The sequence below is a fragment of the Neoarius graeffei genome, chromosome 6 (genome assembly GCF_027579695.1).
Source record: "Neoarius graeffei isolate fNeoGra1 chromosome 6, fNeoGra1.pri, whole genome shotgun sequence".
Lineage (NCBI taxonomy): Eukaryota > Metazoa > Chordata > Actinopteri > Siluriformes > Ariidae > Neoarius > Neoarius graeffei.
Genome location: NC_083574.1, coordinates 86,502,893 through 86,522,753, shown reverse-complemented (window position 1 = coordinate 86,522,753; position 19,861 = coordinate 86,502,893). Strand labels below are relative to the sequence as shown.

Sequence of the window (19,861 nt, the reverse complement as noted above, 5' to 3'; positions counted from 1 at the left end):
ACATTATCTGTGAACACAATTCACCGTGCCATCCGCCGTTGCCAGCTAAAACTCTATAGTTCAAAGAAGAAGCCGTATCTAAACATGATCCAGAAGCGCAGACGTCTTCTCTGGGCCAAGGCTCATTTAAAATGGACTGTGGCAAAGTGGAAAACTGTTCTGTGGTCAGACGAATCAAAATTTGAAGTTCTTTATGGAAATCAGGGACGCCGTGTCATTCGGACTAAAGAGGAGAAGGACGACCCGAGTTGTTATCAGCGCTCAGTTCAGAAGCCTGCATCTCTGATGGTATGGGGTTGCATTAGTGCGTGTGGCATGGGCAGCTTACACATCTGGAAAGACACCATCAATGCTGAAAGGTATATCCAGGTTCTAGAGCAACATATGCTCCCATCCAGACGACGTCTCTTTCAGGGAAGACCTTGCATTTTCCAACATGACAATGCCAAACCATATACTGCATCAATTACAGCATCATGGCTGCGTAGAAGAAGGGTCCGGGTACTGAACTGGCCAGCCTGCAGTCCAGATCTTTCACCCATAGAAAACATTTGGCGCATCATAAAACGGAAGATACGACAAAAAAGACCTAAGACAGTTGAGCAACTAGAATCCTACATTAGACAAGAATGGGTTAACATTCCTATCCCTAAACTTGAGCAACTTGTCTCCTCAGTCCCCAGACGTTTACAGACTGTTGTAAAGAGAAAAGGGGATGTCTCACAGTGGTAAACATGGCCTTGTCCCAACTTTTTTGAGATGTGTTGCTGTCATGAAATTTAAAAAAAAAATCACCCGATTTTTCTCTTTAAATGATACATTTTCTCAGTTTAAACATTTTATTCTATTCTGAATAAAATATGGAATTCTGAAACTTCCACATCATTGCATTCCGTTTTTATTTACAATTTGTACTTTGTGCCAACTTTTTTTGGAATCGGGGTTGTAGTTCCATATGTTCCATATGTTATTTCATAGTTTTGATGAGTTCAGTATTGTTCTACAATGTCGGGGAAAAAAAATAAATAAAAATAATGAATTTGAAGTTGTTTCCAAACTTTTGACTGGTACTGTATATATAGGGTACCTAAGACATTTGCACAGTATGTAGATAAGTGCAAACGTGTGATCACGTGTCAAATATCTGATTTTCTTTCTTTTTTTTTTTAACTCTCTCTCTCTCTCTCTCTCTCTCTCTCACACACACACACACACACACACACAGGGAAAACATTCACAGCCTGTGCTGGAGTGCTTTACCAGGCTACTAATCCTCTGCATTAAGGACTCAGGGTCTCTCTCTCTCTCTCTCTCTCTCTGTCTCTGTGTCTCTCTCTCAGGATCAATGAAGGCGTCCGTTCTGTGGAACGGTTACATTGTTGCGCCTGCATGTTTCTTCTTGTGGCTTTCAGTCTTCCGGAGACAGGAGCTGGGGATGTGACCCCTCTCTATGCTGGAGATTATCTGCTCTGCCACCATGCAGCAGCCCGGCGGGATCCGTGCCTCCTCTTTCTCCAAACTGCACTCCGTGAGCGCGCGCTGAACCCCGAACTCCCGGTCCTGAAGGAACGCTCGGTATTAACGCGGAACGGCGGACAGAGACAGGTATCACTCCTCCTCACTCCTCCTCACGTCCCTAACTGGGATTTTCTGAAGTTTAAAGCGTTGATCAGGAAACCTAAAACTTTACAAATGTGTTTAAAACGGATGCGCAAAATTGTTATATTATTATTATTATTATTATTATTATTATTATTATTATTATTATTATTAGCTTTAAGAATGTTAATAGAGAAAGCCAGAGAAAGCTACATTGTGCGTTTGTAGACCTGGAGAAGGCATACAATAGAGTGCCAAGAGATGAGTTATGGTATTGTATGAGAAAGAATGGAGTGAATGAGAAGTATATCAGAGTGGTGCAAGACCTGTATGAGAACAGTGAAACAGCAGTGAGGTGTGCAGCTGGAACGACTGAATGGTTCAAGGTGAAGGTGGGACTCCATCAAGGATCTGCTTTGAGTCCTTTCTTGTTTGCCATAGTGATGACGGACGAAGTGAGGCAAGAGTCACCGTGGAACATGATGTTTGCGGATGATATTGTGATATGTGGTGAAAGGAGGTTGAGTTGGGTTTGGAGAGATGGAGGGATGCATTGGAACGAAGAGGAAGCAAAACAGAATACATGTGCGTCAGTGAGAACGGGGATGAGAGTGTAGTGAAGATGCAAGGAGTAGATGTAAAGAAAGTTGGCGAATTCAAGTACCTGGGGTCAACTGTGCAGGAAAATGGGGGCTGCGATAGTGAGGTGAGAAACAGAGTGCAGGCAGGGTGGAGCAGGCGGAGAAGGATTTTGGGAGTCATTTGTGATAGGAAAGTCCCAGCAAAAGTGAAAGGTAAGATGTATAAGACAGTAGTGAGACCAGCTGTGATGTATGGATTGGAGAAGAGACAGGAGGCAAAGTTGGAGGTGGCGGAGTTGAGGATGTTAAGGTTTGCGATGGGAGGTTGGACAGGATAAGGAATGAGCGCATCAGAGAGACAGCACATGTGGAGAGCTTGGGAATTAAGCTAAGAGAGATGAGACTGAGATGGTACGGGCACATCCTGAGAAGAGATGCAGAGCATGTTGGAAGGAGAATGTTGAGGATGGAGCTGCCAGGCACATGAAAACGAGGAAGGCCAAAGAGGAGATACATGGAGGTGGTGAGAGAGGACATGAAAGTGGCAGGTGTGGTAGAGAAGGATGCAGAAGACAGGGAGCAATGGAGACGAAAGATCCACTGTGGCGACCCCTAATTGGGGGCAGCCAGAAGAAGAAGAAGATTATTATTATTATTATTATTATTATTGTTGTTGTTATTGTTGTTGCTCACTCCGAACTACAGTGCACTGTCAGCATTTTCACCAATATCCCATTAAACACTCTTTCTGGATGTTCTTTAAAGGTCATAGGCAACGGTCGGAGGTGAAACATAGAATATCAACTTTATTTTCTAGAAGAACGACCCTAAAATTGAATAAAACGGTTAAAGTATACTGTTTTGCCCAGTTTCCGAAGGTTTGTTTACATCTCACTTATGCACACTTTCACCGCCAGGGGCCCATCGTCGTGACGTCATTTAATCCAAACAGACCGGGAGCAGTTCTGTGTTTACCTGCGAACCGAGCACATGTGTACGGACTTTGGTCGTGAGAGGTTGTGTAAAATGTCTGAAAGCGATAGCAATTTTGAAGTAGGAACTCTCCAAATTAAATATCAAGAGGTGAAACCATATAACGAACCTATGTCCGGTGTGAAGCAATCGGTGAACGTGGCTCACTGGTTTGACTGTGCGGCCTCGGAATCGGACAGCGACTTGGCCGACTCTGATCGCGGTGACCCCGGACCGTAACAAGACTCGCGCCCAAATGATTTATCCTGGTAGTTATGATAAATTCCTACTTTTGTCGTAATAATAAATAAGAGCCCTTTTGAAGAATAGTTAAACCGCCCTCCCTAGTGGATATAGGGAACGATTACTGGACAGTGTGCCGGTAGGCCACATTAGCCTGCCATCCGCGGCATTATACTATTTATAGCCTACTCTGAGTGAGGAAATATCCCTTTGTCTCATTTCCACAATGATTGTACAGGATCCCTCTGGATTCTTGACTTGTCAATTGCAAGCAAAAGTAAAAATATTTACCTCCAATCTTTTCCTTTTTGCTTGAGCGTTGCTGCTCCGTTTCTTCTTTGACTGCTTGATTTTGTTTCACGCGCACAATCCACTCTCTCCACCTTGTCTCCTCTTCCAGAAAAAGCCAACCCTCTGGCTTCACGCGCACAATCCACTCTCTGCACCTCGTCTCCTCTTCCGGAAAAAGCCAACCCTCTGGCTTCACGCGCACAATCCACTCTCTCCACCTCGTCTCCTCTTCCAGAAAAAGCCAACCCTCTGGCTTCACGCGCACAATCCACTCTCTCCGCCTCTTCTCCTCTTCCGGAAAAAGCCAACCCTCTGACTTCACGCGCACAATCCACTCTCTCCGCCTCTTCTCCTCTTCCGGAAAAAGTCAATCCATCCTCTCCGCCTCTTCTCCTCTCTCGGAAAAGGTAAAAACTGTAACCGGTCCCGTTGTTACAGTTCACTGTACAACAATAAGGCATGGTTTTTATTTGGAAATTCCTGAATGCACATCTGCACTCAAGCCGAACGGCAATGTAAGTTAACGGAAGTGGACGCAACTCAAGCGGTTTGTTTAGCTTAAATGACGTCACGTGCTGAGTGGTCATGAAAATAGCCGAACAGAAATTCGCCTCGATCCATGCTAACTTATTTTAATTATTACTTATTAACAATACTTATTGGGACCAGAAGAAAATTACAGAGGATTTTTTTACATATAAAGTTTCAAATGTACATAAAATTAAAACCGTTGCCTATGAGCTTTAATATCCAATAAATACAGCACTGCGATTTTTCAGAATATTCATTCATTCTTACGTTCTTTCTTTTATGTATTTTATGGAGTTGATCCTATACACCTACCCGTTTTTGGCTCTCAGAACATTCCTGGCAGGAACATTGTTTTTTTGGTTACAGGAACGTTCTTTGAAGGTTAGTTTGATTGTCATACACCCTGATTGAGACGCCTATGAAACACACGCACGCACGCACCCACCCTTAGAGGCAATTTAGCCTTGCCAAGCCACCTACCAATATAGTTTTAGGAGTAAACTCATAACATGTAAAATTCCACACAGGCTATGATGGTATTTGCATCTTGTAAATCCAGGTTGTACTAACTGAAATGGGTTTAATCCATTTAAATACCTACTGGAACATTTCAGGCACCATTGTGAACTCAGTAACCCAGTTGTCTCTGGTGAAAACCAATATTGACCATTTGAGACCAGTTCAACCAGTGCAGGCCATTTGAGACTGGTTCAACCAATGCAGACCATCTGAGACTAGTTCAACCAATATAGACCATCTGAGACCAGTTCGACCAGTGCAGGCCATATGAGACTAGTTCAGCCAATGCAGACCATCTGAGACCAGTTCAGCCAATACAGACCATCTGAGACCACTGCAACCAATACAGACCATCTGAGACCAGTTCAGCCAATACAAACCATCTGAGACGAGTTCAGCCAATACAGGTCATCTGAGACCAGTTCAGCCAATACGGACCACCTGAGACCAGTTCAACCAATACGGACCACGTGAGACCAATTCAGCCAATACGGACCACGTGAGACCAGTTCAGCCAATACAGACCATCTGAGACCAGTTCAGCCAATACAGGCCATCTGAGACCAATTCAGCCAATACAGACCACCTGAGATCAGTTTAGCCAATACAGACCATCTGAGACCAGTTTAGCCAATACAGACCATCTGAGACCAGTTCACCCAATACAGACCATCTGAGACCAGTTCAGCCAGTACAGACCATCTGAGACCAGTTTAGCCAATTCAGGCAATTTGAGACCAGTTCAACTAACATGGACCATCTGAGACCAGTTCAACCTACACAGAGCATCTGAAACCAGTTCAACCAGTACATATCATTTGAGACCAGTTCAACCAATACAGACCATCTGAGATCAGTTCAACCAATGCAGACCATTTGAGACCAGTTCAACCAATGCAGACCGTTTGAGACCAGTTCGACCAATGCAGACCATCTGAGACCAGCAGCTTGTATCAGTTTTTTTTTTTTTAAACTGGAACCAGACCAATACATTCCAATAGAAACCAGTTTAGACACCAGTGGAATGTGTTCCAATTTCCCTATAATAACCAATAAAAACTCGTTAATATTTCTACTGGTTTTTGAATGGTTTTCTACTGGTCTTCTACTGGATGTCTACTGGAACTGGAAATCCCACATGAGCTACACTCTGGACAGCCATTGAGAATGTGCAAATAAGATGTTCTTGGATGTTCCTGATGAGCGTGTTTATGTACAGATTTAAATCAATCATGGTATTCAAACAACTCAGTAAGCAAGTATAATTACTCATCCGGGCGACAGGCGATGAACTTACAGTATGCCATCATGTGTTGTCCGTCTGGCGTCGTCCATGTTTCACAAAAATTGCTTCTTCTCTCTCAATTCTTCACCGATTTTTATTCTTTTTGGCAGGAAGGTAGATCTGCCTGGGGTGCATATAGCTTCTACCCAAATTTGCATAATTGCAATTATTAATGAAGTTATGGACTAATTAAGCCTTAATGATCAGTTCAACAAAAATCGCTTCTTCTTGGTCAATTCCTCACCATTTTGGATTCTTTCTGGCAAATAGGTCAGTATTCCTAGGGTGGATATAGCTTCTATATATAGCTTGTATATAGCTTCTAACATTTATTGCACAAGGTGGCCCACTTTAGATCGTTCCTTCTGGACTAGACAGGGCTGGAGTGAGCTACGCCATCATTGATGGTCTCGTTTCATATTTGCCCTGACGGTAGCTGATCCAGCTGTGAGGTAAATTGCAAGTTAATATTACTGCACTTGTTCTAATACGTTCTTGTTTCTATAGCAACAGCTAATTCAAACGGACTTTAATTATGGAGGACGTTTCACGTAATCTAAGAAAAATAATAAACAGATTAAAAACCATGTTACTTAACCAAGAAAAGCCTGTAATCATTAATACGGTGACATTTCTGTAAGGAGAAGTTTATTTAACATTCATGAAAGGAGTCTCCACTGTCAGTACCTTGGAACAGTCAGTTTTTCACGAAGGGAAAGTTCAAGGGCAGGATGTCACACCTTCCAGTTTCACAGTAACAAGACACTTTGCATGTTTTTTTTTTTAAATTAACCTTAGTATAATAACTTCTTAAACATAATTATAATCTACAGTGTGTAAATAGAAATGTGTTTTTATTTCATTACTAAAAAAAGTCATCATTGGCAAATTGTTGTGGTATAAGAGGAAGAAAACATTCCTTAAAGGTTCCATGTAGAACAATTTGTTTCTCAAGTGTTTCAGCTGTTTTAAAATATAAATGTCAACTCTGTTTTGATAAAGATTGAGACCTCATGTGCTTGTACGCAAGTCCTGTTTGCCATATGCCAAAGTTCCCAAAGTTAAATTTGTGTTCATCATGAAAGTTTGCCAGTTAGCTCCAGCATACCTGGTATTTTCCTACAGTATTCTCCAATTATAAAAATGTACATCATTAATAGTGACCGTTAGAAGTGAGTTGTATTTGGAAAAATAAAGACTCGCCAATCATTGACCTCTTAAAAACCAACCTGCTGCAATGATACAGCAATGTTAAAAATGCCTACTAAGTGATGCAACAGAAAAATGTCTGACCTGTTGTTTGGAGATCATGGCTTGGAGTCCAAGAGTCTATATTCAGTTACATGACTTTTGCTTGCGAGTTTACTTCCGGTGAATGAAGTGGTGGTCAGGCAAACCAATTTGGCTGCCGTTATGCAAAGAGCTAGTGAAACCGTTTCTGACTATTTTCGCAGTTTAGAGGTCAATGTACGGTCAAGATACCTTCAGAAAGTTGCTCTTTGCATTGAGAGAGATCCTTACATGCTAGTAAAGAAAGATTTTTCCTATGAGTTGGAAAATGATCCATCCGCTGAGTTCCCCGACATGTCAGACTACCTGGTGCTGCAGACATTGTTCTACACGGACACACAGAAGAAAACCTGGAAGAACATGGAGGCGAACAACTTTTTAGATGTGGCTGGGTTAAAGATCTGAGGATCAGGACACTAGAATATAAATCCTGTAACGTTTTTGCCCGGGTAAGGAGGAATTTCTGGGCTTTTTGTACGCGCCTTTGAGACGGTTGCTAGGACGCTACAAGTTTTAGTATCGGGTGTAAACAAACCACAGCTGCTCGATTCCCAATCCTCCCTGCTCTTCTCTTCCAGGTAAATCATTCACAAAGAGCCACAGAAACCCCTTTAAAGACCTGAGGATTGGTGAAGCAGGACGGAGAAGTTATCGTGGCTCGCTGTAACTGCACGGCTGGGGAAGCAGTTTCATGCTGTTAACTCCTGAGCTCTGCTTTTGTGTTTACGTGGATCGTCTCGATGATCTTATCTCTCTAGTTCAGTGTAGGAGCCCAATCTACGTCACTGACCTTGTAAAGATTGGTAGGACATCTTGATAAAAAGTGAAAACGTGCATTAGTTTACAATATGGCGACCAAGATCGAACAGTAAACAAAAACACATGAGGACTTAAGCGTCAACTGAACTTCAAAGCATCACGAAATGGCAATAAAAATGATTTGTGAATCCAAATGAAATAAATCAGAGGAATTTACAAACCTTTCACGAAGTGATCACTGGAAACTCGAGTGTTCTTTGACTCTGCTCCTTTTGACGTTCAAGAGCCTCCTTTCTCGTTGTCTTTTGGTAAAATCCTTTGCTCTTTCACACGTTTTTATCACTTCACAGGGAACCATGAAGAAACTATCACTTTCACAGTTTGTCTGATTCAAGCAGCCCAAAACAAAGCAAACGTAGGGCGTTTTAATGACTAGCAAAGCGCCCCAGCGATAGTAATGCTTTGTGAACAGTGAGCTCAGCTGACCACCACTTCATGTCTTGCATATCTAATGAGGCCGATGTGACGTCGAATGCAACCCACCTGTCAATCACAGCAACCTTAGCCAATCGTGGGCATCTGTGGGCTCATGTATGCAGAAGAGGGTAGATAGCACAAGTGTTGTACACAGCATGAGCAGCAGATGTGGTTGGTTGGCTTCACGTCTCTTGGATGAAGCACATGTTAGCCTTTACCCTCCCCAACTGGTACATGTAGTATGATGGGGAGTTGGGCTGTTGGGTCGGAATCGGCCAAGACTAAATTAGAGAGAAAACTGGTCTCAGTGTCCTTTTAGTCTGCAGGGAGAAGTGAAATACACTCAGTCTGAAGGAAAAAAGTTACTTCATGGGGTGAACTGTCTAGATTTGGTGCTGCACTTCAATAAAAGAGTTCTTGGGATTCATGGGTCAAAGGTCAGGGCTCATGGTTGTGTCCTGTGCCACACAGTGAAAGGACAGTTGCAAGGTTGAAGGTTTAAACAGACATTGCAGTTGACCACCAATGCTGACGCACTCTTTTTCTTTTCCCAGGTAGAGCTGTTCACTTTCTGTCCAGCATGAACAGAGCGTCATGTGTAAGGTAAGAAAGCACACACTGATTTATCAGCGAGTGTGTTTACAATGTTCAGAAAGGTTACACATTCAAGCTAAGGCTATCCATGAAATGCTTTCGCAAGCTGCACTTGTTGGTCGGCTGTTGCTCAAAGTGCAAATTATTTTCTGACAGAAATCATAGCATCTTGCGTAACCGACTCACGGGAGCTGACATGGTTTATAAATATACTGAGATAAATAGAAAAGCTCTGATTGTAAAGTAGGTCTGAAGCAGCACTGTAAATCCAGCATCCTGCTATTTGTATACTGAAATGTTGTGCTCTGTGAAAGTTCACTAAAAATCCTGGGCTTTTATTCACAGTGTTGCCATGGTTATCGCCCTGCTTTGGACGAACCTCTCTGACTCCCAGTTCACACTGGACCACAAGAAGGTAACACTGGCACCAGAGATGCACTTAAACTTTCCTTTGACAAAACATTTAACCTGATTTATGACTTTTCTTTTCTTAGTACATCTCAAGGAGCTGTTAAAATAGTTGTTTCTGGTTTAATCTAATTCGGAAACGTATCTGAGGATCATAACAACTGAGAAACATCAGAGTATAACACTAAAGTACGTTCTGTATGCAACTGAACAACTATTATTATTTCTGGAGTCGGGCGTACTGGATTTTAAACGAAGTCAGATTTACATTTACAGTACATCAGATAAAACATTAATAACAACATGTTTATACATAAAAATCTTCCATTTGGAGAAAAGGTAGAATATACCCCTTTTCCACCAAATCAGTTCCAGGGCTGGTTCGGGGCCAGTGCTGGTGCTGGTTCACAACTCGTTCAACTTGCGAGCCAGCTGAGAACCAGTTTGCTTTTCCATAGCTCGTGGTGCTAAGGGAAGACGCGTCATTATGTCGCTGTATACGTCAGTTACGTCGTTGTATACGTCATTACGTCGCTGTATACGTCAGTTATGTCGCTACGTTTGCATAAACCTTGGCACGAATATCGAAGCAAAAACAACACGGAAGAAGCAGCAGCAGCAGCAACAACAATAATAATAATGGATGACTTCGCGTTTGTACAGCTGCTGCTTCTCGTTGCTTAAAAATGGCGACCTTTCGCGGTCTTGTTATTGTTGTTGGTCTTAACAACTCCGCCCCCCCGCTGACGTAAGCGGTTCTTTCCTCTGGCCCAGCAGAGAGTTGGTGTTAGCCTGGAACCGGTTTTTCTGGCCTCAGAGCCAGTCAGTGGAAACAGAAAACCCGGTTCCAAACTAAGCACTGGCCCCGAACCAGCCCTGGAACTGCTTTGGTGGAAAAGGGGCATCAGAGGGCATATCTCCACCAAGCCACATCTCATCAACATCAAACTCAAATCAATTGAACCTAGGATAATACTAAAGCTGTCCACCAAATTTCATCCAAATCTGTTCACTACTTTTTGAGTTACGTTGGGAAAAGACAAAAAAAATGGACGCAAAATCATAACCTCCTCCAACAAAGTTGATGGAGGTAATAACTTACACAGGGACTTATATTGTGGATGCTCCACATAAATGGATTAAAAATATGTGCTGAAGTATTCTGTGAGGTGACGTTTATTTAACATTTATGGAAGGAGTCTCCAGTGTCAGTACTTTCTAACCCCAGAGCCAAAGCTCTCATTTTTCCTTGAGTTTTCTGACACAGAAGATTCTTCAGGACACTTTATATTTGTCTCAGTAACATGAAAAACTGTGCATTTTTTTTTTGTCTTAGTAATTTCAAACAAGATACAAAGAGAGGCTTTTGATAGAGCAACTGTTGTAACGCGCAAGTTATAACAAGAACTAACTTGTTTCATAGACGTTCTACAACAATGAATGGATTTAACTGAATACATTTTAATTTGCCTTTTATCCACTCAATCCTAAAAATGTTCCAATTTTTAGCCTTGAAATGTTCTACAGCTAGGTTAGAGAGTGTTTGTGGTTGTTATTAGCTTATCTGGTCAACAGGCGATGAGTTTATGCCATCATGTGTTGTCCAGCATTGTCTATATTTCACGAAAATCTCTTCTTCTCTCTCAATTCTTCACCGATTTTTATTCTTTTTGGCAGGAAGGTAGGTCTGCCTGGGGTGCATATAGCTTCTACCCAAATTTGTGTAATTGCAATTACTAATGAAGATATGGAGTAATTAATCAATCCCTAATGAGCAGTTTCCACACAAATCGCTTCTTCTCCCTCAATTCTTCATTGATGTTGATTCTTTCTGGCATGAAGGTAGGGGTACCTAGGGTGCATATAACTTCTACTCAGATTTGCTTAATTACAATTATTAATGAAATTATGGACTAATTAAGCCTTAATGCCTTAAGCAGTTCAACAAAAAATCGCTTCTTCTCGGTCAGTTCCTCGCCATTTTGGATTCTTTCTGGTAAATAGGTCAGTATTCCTAGGGTGGATATAGCATCTCTATATAGCTTGTATATAGTGTATATATCTTTCAGCATTTATTGCACCCATAAGGTGGCCCACTTTAGATCATTCCTTCTGGACTAGACGGGGTCCGAGTGAGCTACGCCGTCATTGATGGTCTTGTTGTCTGCTTGTCAAGTGAAGTGGCATCCAATGAGTTTTGAGGCATTTGTTTGGATCTGAGAAGTTAAAATGCTTTAATAATTTCAAAATTCCTCATCAACATGCCTCGATCATGCCCAAGCCTTCTATCTGTCCGTATGACTTTGTCTCAAGATTTTTAAGAAGCAATTTTGACGAGCTTTTATCACGCATATTTCAAGCTTCTTCAACATGACACGCAAATAACATCAGTGTTCCTGCTTAACCACAGTGGGGTCCTGAGTTCTGGAGAATGTGTAATCAGCCTGTGAAACCCTTTTCAGAAACCTGATCCTGGTGCAAATCTGTGGCATGGATCGAAAAGGAGATAAAGACAGAAACAAAAAAGACATGTTATTCACAGTTTGCTGATTTGAGACCAGTTTGGCTGGTTGGCATTAGGGGAGAAAGAAATGCTTATCTCAAAGCAGGCATTTAGGGATACTTTTTCTCACCCAGCGTGAATAGAAGTGGAGAAAGTGAGGTCAGATGTCTGGAAAACCAGAGGGAGCATGGAGAGGTCATTAGTTCTAAGAGGAAAGAGAGACCTCCGAACAGTGACCAACAGATTCTGTTTCACCAGGTGATGATGAGGAAGAGGTCAGGAATTATTATTATTTTTTTTTTGTCATGAACATTCCTCCATGACAGGGTGGTTAGAAACTGAAATGAAATTAACCTTCACTCAAGATTCTAGTGATGGACAGGTGGTCACTCACTATCACCATCCTGGACTTTCCACTCATTGTAAAAGTTTGTGTGGATCAGCTCTTTGACCTCTCGGTGACCTGGAAGATGACTGAGAGCTTGAGTTACAGGAACAGGCGGGAAGGGGTTTGGCGCATTTGATCTCTGAATAGCCGTCTGGCATTGACAGACAGCCGAGGATGCCGTGCCAGCGATTCCTACTGTCCAAGCTTTATTCTCTGGTGGACCACTGCTGCTTGCTGCTCTCCAGGCCTCGAAAATATTAATGTACTCATTTTCAGAGAGAAAAATGTGTGAGGGGCCACCTGGTCTGAGGCAGAAGGAACCGAAAGCAGTGATTTGATAAACATATGCAGCAACTAACAGATAATAAAATAGAGACTTGAAAAAATACACCCATATCACAAAAATAGACATTTTTTCAATATGTACTGAGAACATTCTAGATGATTCTATCCACATTCACTGGATATGAGCAATCGTGCGCTCTGATTGGCTACTCTACTACTAGGATATCAGCTCATATACCATGAGTAGAGAAAAACAAAATGGCGGAGCGTGTTGCTGAACCAACGAAGGACGAAATAAAAACTCTACTTGAAAACCAAGCCCCCCAGAAATACAAAAAAAAAATCAACAAAATATAGAATAAAAGTATGTGATGGTAAGAACATCCCTTTTTTTATTTTTCAAGAATTATTATTAATATTATAGGATTTTTCACAAATTGCTCCGGTCATTTCACCGGTTTGTTTACATTCTTCATCTTTAAGCATTAAAATGTGTTGAATTTTTTTTAGACTAGTTCAAAAGCTCAAAGAAGTTTGAAAATTACAGCACTGAAACATCCAAGGAAGAATTAAATAAATGTCTAAAGCTACTCTGTATCTCGGCACGACAGCAAGACGGCAGTTTCTACAAAAAACAACACTAAAGTCAATTTGTGCAGCCGTCAATAGGTTTTTAAGAAGTCCGCCTAAGCAGAAATGATTTTCTCGGACGTTTTGTATAAAGTTTTTATTTATCAAATTTGCTCTGTTTGTCAAAATCCAGTGAATGTGGATAGAATAAAACAGTTATTCCACTCAATCTTGTCATACATACATACATACATGTCAACCTATACGGAATGTCCGTATTTTATACGGATTTGATTCAATAAACGTAGTATACGGGCGTATGAATAAAGTTATACAGATTTTTTAAAAAAAACTTCAATATTTATTTAGAGCAATAATCAATTCCCACGATGATAAAATAGCGCATAACATTTACAAACGTACTGTACACTACAGAAAGCACAGACAGCCAGTAAAGAGTCTTATGAAATCGCGCGTTATCTTGTGGTAGCGAGACTTCGTTCCACTTCTGATCATGCGCACACCGCATTGCGAGAATCCCGCCAACCGGGAAGTAACATTTTCACCTGAGCGACTTTCACTAGCGACTGAAAAGATTCTGAATGGGCACTCCGGCAAGATCAACACAGACACTTGCTGTGACATGCAGCCTAGTGAGGTATTGGTGCAGAGTGCTAAAAAAGCTGTCATGGAGTACAATTCAGAACATTAGAGTGACACTATTCATTCTGAAGGTTTATTGTTATTAATATTGAATAAAAAGTAACTGGGATATATCATTGTTAATTATCATTCAAATTTTAGGTAAATTATTTTAATTTGTATCTTATACGGATTTTATAAGGGAAATACGGATTTTGGAGGTTGGTTATACAGGTTTGAGTGACCAAAGGTTGACATGTATGTACATAGCTCGGTGCTACGTGCTTCGTCAGCTCATGTACGACTCGATTTCGTGGAATAATTGTTAAATAATCCCAAATCTAAATGCACTACCGTTCAAAAGTTTGGGGTCACCCAGACAATTTTGTGTTTTCCATGAAAAGTCACACTTTTATTTACCACCATAAGTTGTAAAATGAATAGAAAATATAGTCGAGACATTTTTCTGGCCATTTTGAGCATTTAATCGACCCCACAAATGTGATGCTCCAGAAACTCAATCTGCTCAAAGGAAGGTCAGTTTTATAGCTTCTCTAAAGAGCTCAACTGTTTTCAGCTGTGCTAACATGATTGTACAAGGGTTTTCTAATCATCCATTAGCCTTCTGAGGCAATGAGCAAACACATTGTACCATTAGAACACTGGAGTGAGAGTTGCTGGAAATGGGTTTCTATACACCTATGGAGATATTGCACCAAAAACCAGACATTTGCAGCTAGAATAGTCATTTACCACATTAGCAATGTATAGAGTGGATTTCTGATTAGTTTAAAGTGATCTTCGTTGAAAAGAACAGTGCTTTTCTTTCAAAAATAAGGACATTTCAAAGTGACCCCAAACTTTTGAACGGTAGTGTACATTCTTAGCGATTCAGTGTCATTATTGAATAATATGTTTCAATATAAATAAATTACATGTTTCAAATGACACAACATTTAACGTTTCTGTATTTCACGCTTTAATCTTTGGCTGCAGGTTGCTCCTAGACCAGTGGTCGAGCCTCGAATTTTGGACTCTTCTGGATCGTGGGGTTCTTGGGGTCCATGGGGTGAATGTTCCCGCTCCTGTGGTGGTGGGGTACAGGAACAAAGCAGGCCATGCTTACGCATATCCATCCCTCCAGCCACAGTTTATTCCTCCAGTCAGGGTCCTCACACGGGGCACCAGGATCCGAGTTTTGTCATATCAGCATTAAGGCCCTCTGTTCCTGCGCATCATGGTAATCACAGGCCTTTCCCAGATGCTCAGAGGACACACCATACCAGTCGTGGGGAGACAAGAAAGCAGAAGAGTGAAGCACGGCCTGGGAGGCGGTACTACATTTTATATTTAACAACTATTATTCAAAGACGAAGTGAATATCCGGCCGACAGGTGATGAGTTTATGCCATCATGTATTGCTCGTTGTCCGTCCGGCGTCGTCCACGTTTCACGAAAATCTCTTCTTCTTTTTCAGTTCTTCACCGATTTTTATTCTTTTTGGCAGGAAGGTAGGTCTGCCTGGGGTGCATATGGCTTCTACCCAAATTTGCATAATCACAATTAATAATGAAGTCCTTCCCATGCCATTTGGCGCATAGGGCGGCGCCGATCTCCGTAGCGCTCGGCCTCTCGCCTATTACATAGCTAGGGTTACAGTGGGAGGCTAGTCCTCTGGTAACCGCGAAAGTTTGACTCCCCACTCACATCTGTATTGCAGCATGCCTTGCCAGATGGCAGCAGGTACCATTTTTTATGATGGTCTTTGGTATGACCCGACTGTGAGTAGAACTCGTGATCCCCCGATCAAGAGGCGGACACGCTAACCACTAGGCCCACTCGCAGTAATTAATAATAATAATAATAATAATAATAATAATAATAATAATGAAGCTATGGAGTAATTAATCAATTCCTAGCAAGCAGTTTCCACACAAATCGCGTCTTTTCTCTCAATTCTTCACCGATTTTTATTCTTTCTGGCATGAAGGTAGGGGTACCTAGGGTGCATATAACTTCTACCCAGATTTGCTTCATTACAATTATTAATGAAGTTATGGGCTAATTAAGCCTTAATGGCTTTAGCAGTTCAACAAAAATCGCTTCTTCTCGGTCAATTCCTTGCCGTTTTGGATTCTTTCTGGTAAATAGGTCAATATTCCTAGGGTGGATATAGCATCTACATATAGCTTGTATATAGTGTATATAGCTTGCAACATTTATTGCACCCATAAGGTGGCCCACTTTAGATTGTTCCTTCTGGACTAGACGGGGCCAGAGTGAGCTACGCCGTCATTCTGACGGTCTTGTTAAAAAAATAAATCATGTGAAAAAAAAACATTTATTTAAAACTTCAAAAGCAGCATATAATAATGGCGCACACAGACTTGTATCACTTATCTACGCCGAGTCACATAAAATCCTTTGTTTTGAAATCGATAAAATAAATCCCAATTCCACCTTACCTTTGAATAGTTTTAGACCAAACTTTGTAGCATCTTTAGTGCTTTTAGGAACAGCATTTTCTTTCATCATTTGTAATTCTTCCTCACTTACGCTGACGAAGCGATTGGAAGACATTTTGCCGAGTCGTTCGAGGTGATTATCAGGAAATAGTCTGAATTTCTCGGCCAATCAGAGTGCGCAATTTTCTATAATCACCTGTTTATTTATACTAAATAATTATTATGGGAGCACGGTGGTGTAGTGGTTAGCGCTGTCGCCTCACAGCAAGAAGGTCCTGGGTTCGAGCCCCGGGGCCGGCGAGGGCCTTTCTGTGCGGAGTTTGCATGTTCTCCCCGTGTCCGCGTGGGTTTCCTCCGGGTGCTCCGGTTTCCCCCACAGTCCAAAGACATGCAGGTTAGGTTAACTGGTGACTCTAAATTGAGCGTAGGTGTGAATGTGAGTGTGAATGGTTGTCTGTGTCTATGTGTCAGCCCTGTGATGACCTGGCGACTTGTCCAGGGTGTACCCCGCCTTTCACCCGTAGTCAGCTGGGATAGGCTCCAGCTTGCCTGCGACCCTGTAGAAGGATAAAGCGGCTAGAGATGAGAGATGAGATAATTATTATCATTCTAATTATTTTTTACGCCGTTTTGATTGGCTGAGCGACCTGCAAACAACTGCCCACAAATAAGTCTGCTCATGCACAGTTACTTCGTACTTTTGTATTTTGAGTTCTATGAAATGTAAATAAAACAGTGGTTCCATCTGATTTCTTTATCATTTGACTTGTCGCGCAAACTTTAGAATCAGTATTTCAAAAAAAAAAATTATAATTTGAATGATAAAACAATTATTGAACTTGGTTTGCACAAAACATCGTGATTTGTTCATGTCTGCCTTCGGCATCGGCAAATAATTGCTTGCTCGCCACGAACAAATCATGGTATTTTGTTCAACCTCATCCAATAATCGCTTATTATTTGACGTGTTTTTCTTTTTTAAAAAGAGGTTGTGATTTAAGAGATTAAGGTTTTAATCAAAGATTAAAGTTCATTTTAAGATCGTTGAAGGTCGAACTGATTGAGTCACTGTAACAGGACTTACGGTATAAAATATAGTGTGTTTGGCCACTATTCTAAGGGGCTACATGAGATCGACTGAGTATGGCAGAATGAAACAGTCCCTGTATATTTAACAGTTATTCCACGAACTCGAGTCATATATGAGCTGATAACTGACGAGGTGTGTAGCACCGAGATTGAGTGGAATAACTGTTTTATTCTATCCACATTCACTGGATTTTGAGAAACGGAGCATTTTTATTGTTATTTTTTGCAAATTTTACATTTCCGCTTAGAATGTAAACAAACCAGTGAAATGATGGGAGCAATTTGTGAAAAACACTATAATAATAATAATTCTTGAAAAATAAAAAATATACGTTCTTACCATCAAATACTTTTATTCCATATTTTGTTGAATTTTTTTTCTATTTTTTAGGGTTTTGTTTTCAAGTAGAGTTTTTATTTCGTCCTTGGTTGGTTCAGGAACACGGTCCGCCATTTTTTTTCTCTACTCACAGTATATGAGCTGATATCCTAGTAGTAGAGTAGCCAATCAGATCGTGCGATTGCTCATATCCAGTGAATGTGGATTGAATAAAGACACCTATTTGTAATTTATGCCTGTTATGTGATGTACTTTGTATTTTCTCAGGCGAGGAGGCAGCACTCGGATCAGCCCAGGGATGTACGGTTACGGGAAGATGCCATATGTGATCTCCTCACAGAGAGATTCTGGACAAACCATGTACAGCCAGCGACAGCCTCGCTCACCATCTGACTACAGATACAACAGCTACAGACAGCAGAAGTACAGAAATACTCAGCAAAGTCCACCTCAAAATACCCCTCACAGTATGAGCCAGCAGGCATCCTGGGTTCCCCTCCACCAGCCCAGCTCGGGTCTCCAGTCTCAGGAGAATCCACACCCTCCTGGCACACTGACATCAGGTTTTAGCCAAGTTTCGGCTCCAGGGAGACCTCATAACCCGTTACTGCTGCCAGCCTCGTCCTGCTCTGGAGTTGCCAGCCAGTACAAGATGTGCAACATGAATGTAAGAATCTTGAATATTTACAGCATGTTCATTACGATGGTAAGATTTCATATAAAAAATATTCTGTTGCGAAGTATGACATAAGGCAGCTGAGTAAGGAAAACATGATGGGGTGTAGAAAATCATCAACGAAGGGTGCTGTGATGAAGCAGAGTTACCAGAATTGATTGTTTTCCAGTATCGGTATGTCCAATATGTTTTAATCCAAAGTGTTTTATTGCTTTTATACTACAGTAATCCCAGCAGTGCCAATAATTACAGTAAATAATAGCACATCATACTTTTTATCCCTTTATCGTTACATCCCAGTTGATGACCAATCACAATTGGGCATTGAACAACACTGGGGTGTAACACGTCTAATACCGTACAGGACATCCAAGGACGTTAAATCCTTTCTAATGATTTTGTCCTTGAAAATTTTAAGCCCTGGTATTGTGTGTAAAAGTTCCAGTGCTTGTTGAGGCAGAGAGGATTTTGGTATGTGCGTATGTGTGAACGAGGTGGGAGTTGACATCTCCTCAGAGCGATCATAAAAACCAGAATTATCCGGGGGCTGGGAATGTTACAGAGTCAGGGGTTTAGGCACACACGTGTCTGACAGCTTTAAGAGCATAGGTCAAAGATTATAATGTACATGGAATTGCTAAACGTGAAATGAGTGAGATTTGGTCTTAGAAAGTGCTTCTTGAGAGGAAGTGTTGTGGTTTGCTGTTTTTTTTTTTCCAAGGGTACGAGTTGCATTTTTGATGAAAGGTTTTGAAATTCAAGATGAGTTATAGATAAGAGAAAATGTATTTTAGGGATATCAGTTATTTTAAACACATTCAATGGATATGAGCAATTGCATGCTCTGATTGGCTACTCTACTACTAGGATATCAGCTCATATACTGTGAGTAGAGAAAAACAAAATAGCAGAGCGCATCAAGTCAGATATATCACTTTATCAAGTATTTAAAAGAAACAGAAATAGCTAAAAGAATATAGTCGTCCCCCCACCTCTCACCACCCAATATCTCCTGTTACGCCCAGTCGGTGGCGCTAATGCACCTTTAAGTTGGTTCGCCAACTGCCAAAAAACCCTAAAGAAGAAGAAGAAAATGGCGGAGCGTGTTGCTGAACCAACCGAGGACGAAATAAAAACTCTACTTGAAAACAAAACCCCCCCCAAAATACAAAAAAGCAACAAAATATGGAATAAAAGTATTTGATGGTAAGAATGTGTGTGTGTCTCTAGCCGCTTTATCCTGTCCTACAGGGTCGCAGGCAAGCTGGAGCCTATCCCAGCTGACTACGGGCGAAAGGCGGGGTACACCCTGGACAAGTCGCCAGGTCATCACAGGGCTGACACATAGACACAG

The 19,861-nt window shown here is 41.4% G+C and overlaps 1 protein-coding gene across 3 annotated transcripts in view; it reads left to right on the top strand.

Annotated features, from left to right (window-relative positions):
* Positions 1–1,234: 1,234 nt before the first annotated feature.
* LOC132888133 (thrombospondin type-1 domain-containing protein 4-like) overlaps positions 1,235–19,861 on the top strand; it is a 168,067-nt gene continuing 149,440 nt past the window's right edge. For 2 of the 3 annotated variants that reach the window (XR_009654906.1, XM_060924148.1), the window contains exons 1-5: positions 1,235–1,605; positions 9,102–9,150; positions 9,487–9,556; positions 14,934–15,271; positions 18,099–18,498. Coding sequence is in view for 2 of the 3 variants with exons in the window: in XM_060924148.1 (XP_060780131.1) it covers positions 9,128–9,150; positions 9,487–9,556; positions 14,934–15,271; positions 18,099–18,498 (831 nt within the window). In the remaining variant the exon portion in view is untranslated. Of the gene's footprint in view, positions 1,606–9,101; positions 9,151–9,486; positions 9,557–13,848; positions 13,954–14,933; positions 15,272–18,098; positions 18,499–19,861 lie in introns of those variants that run through there. The other variant, XM_060924149.1, reaches the window with a different exon arrangement.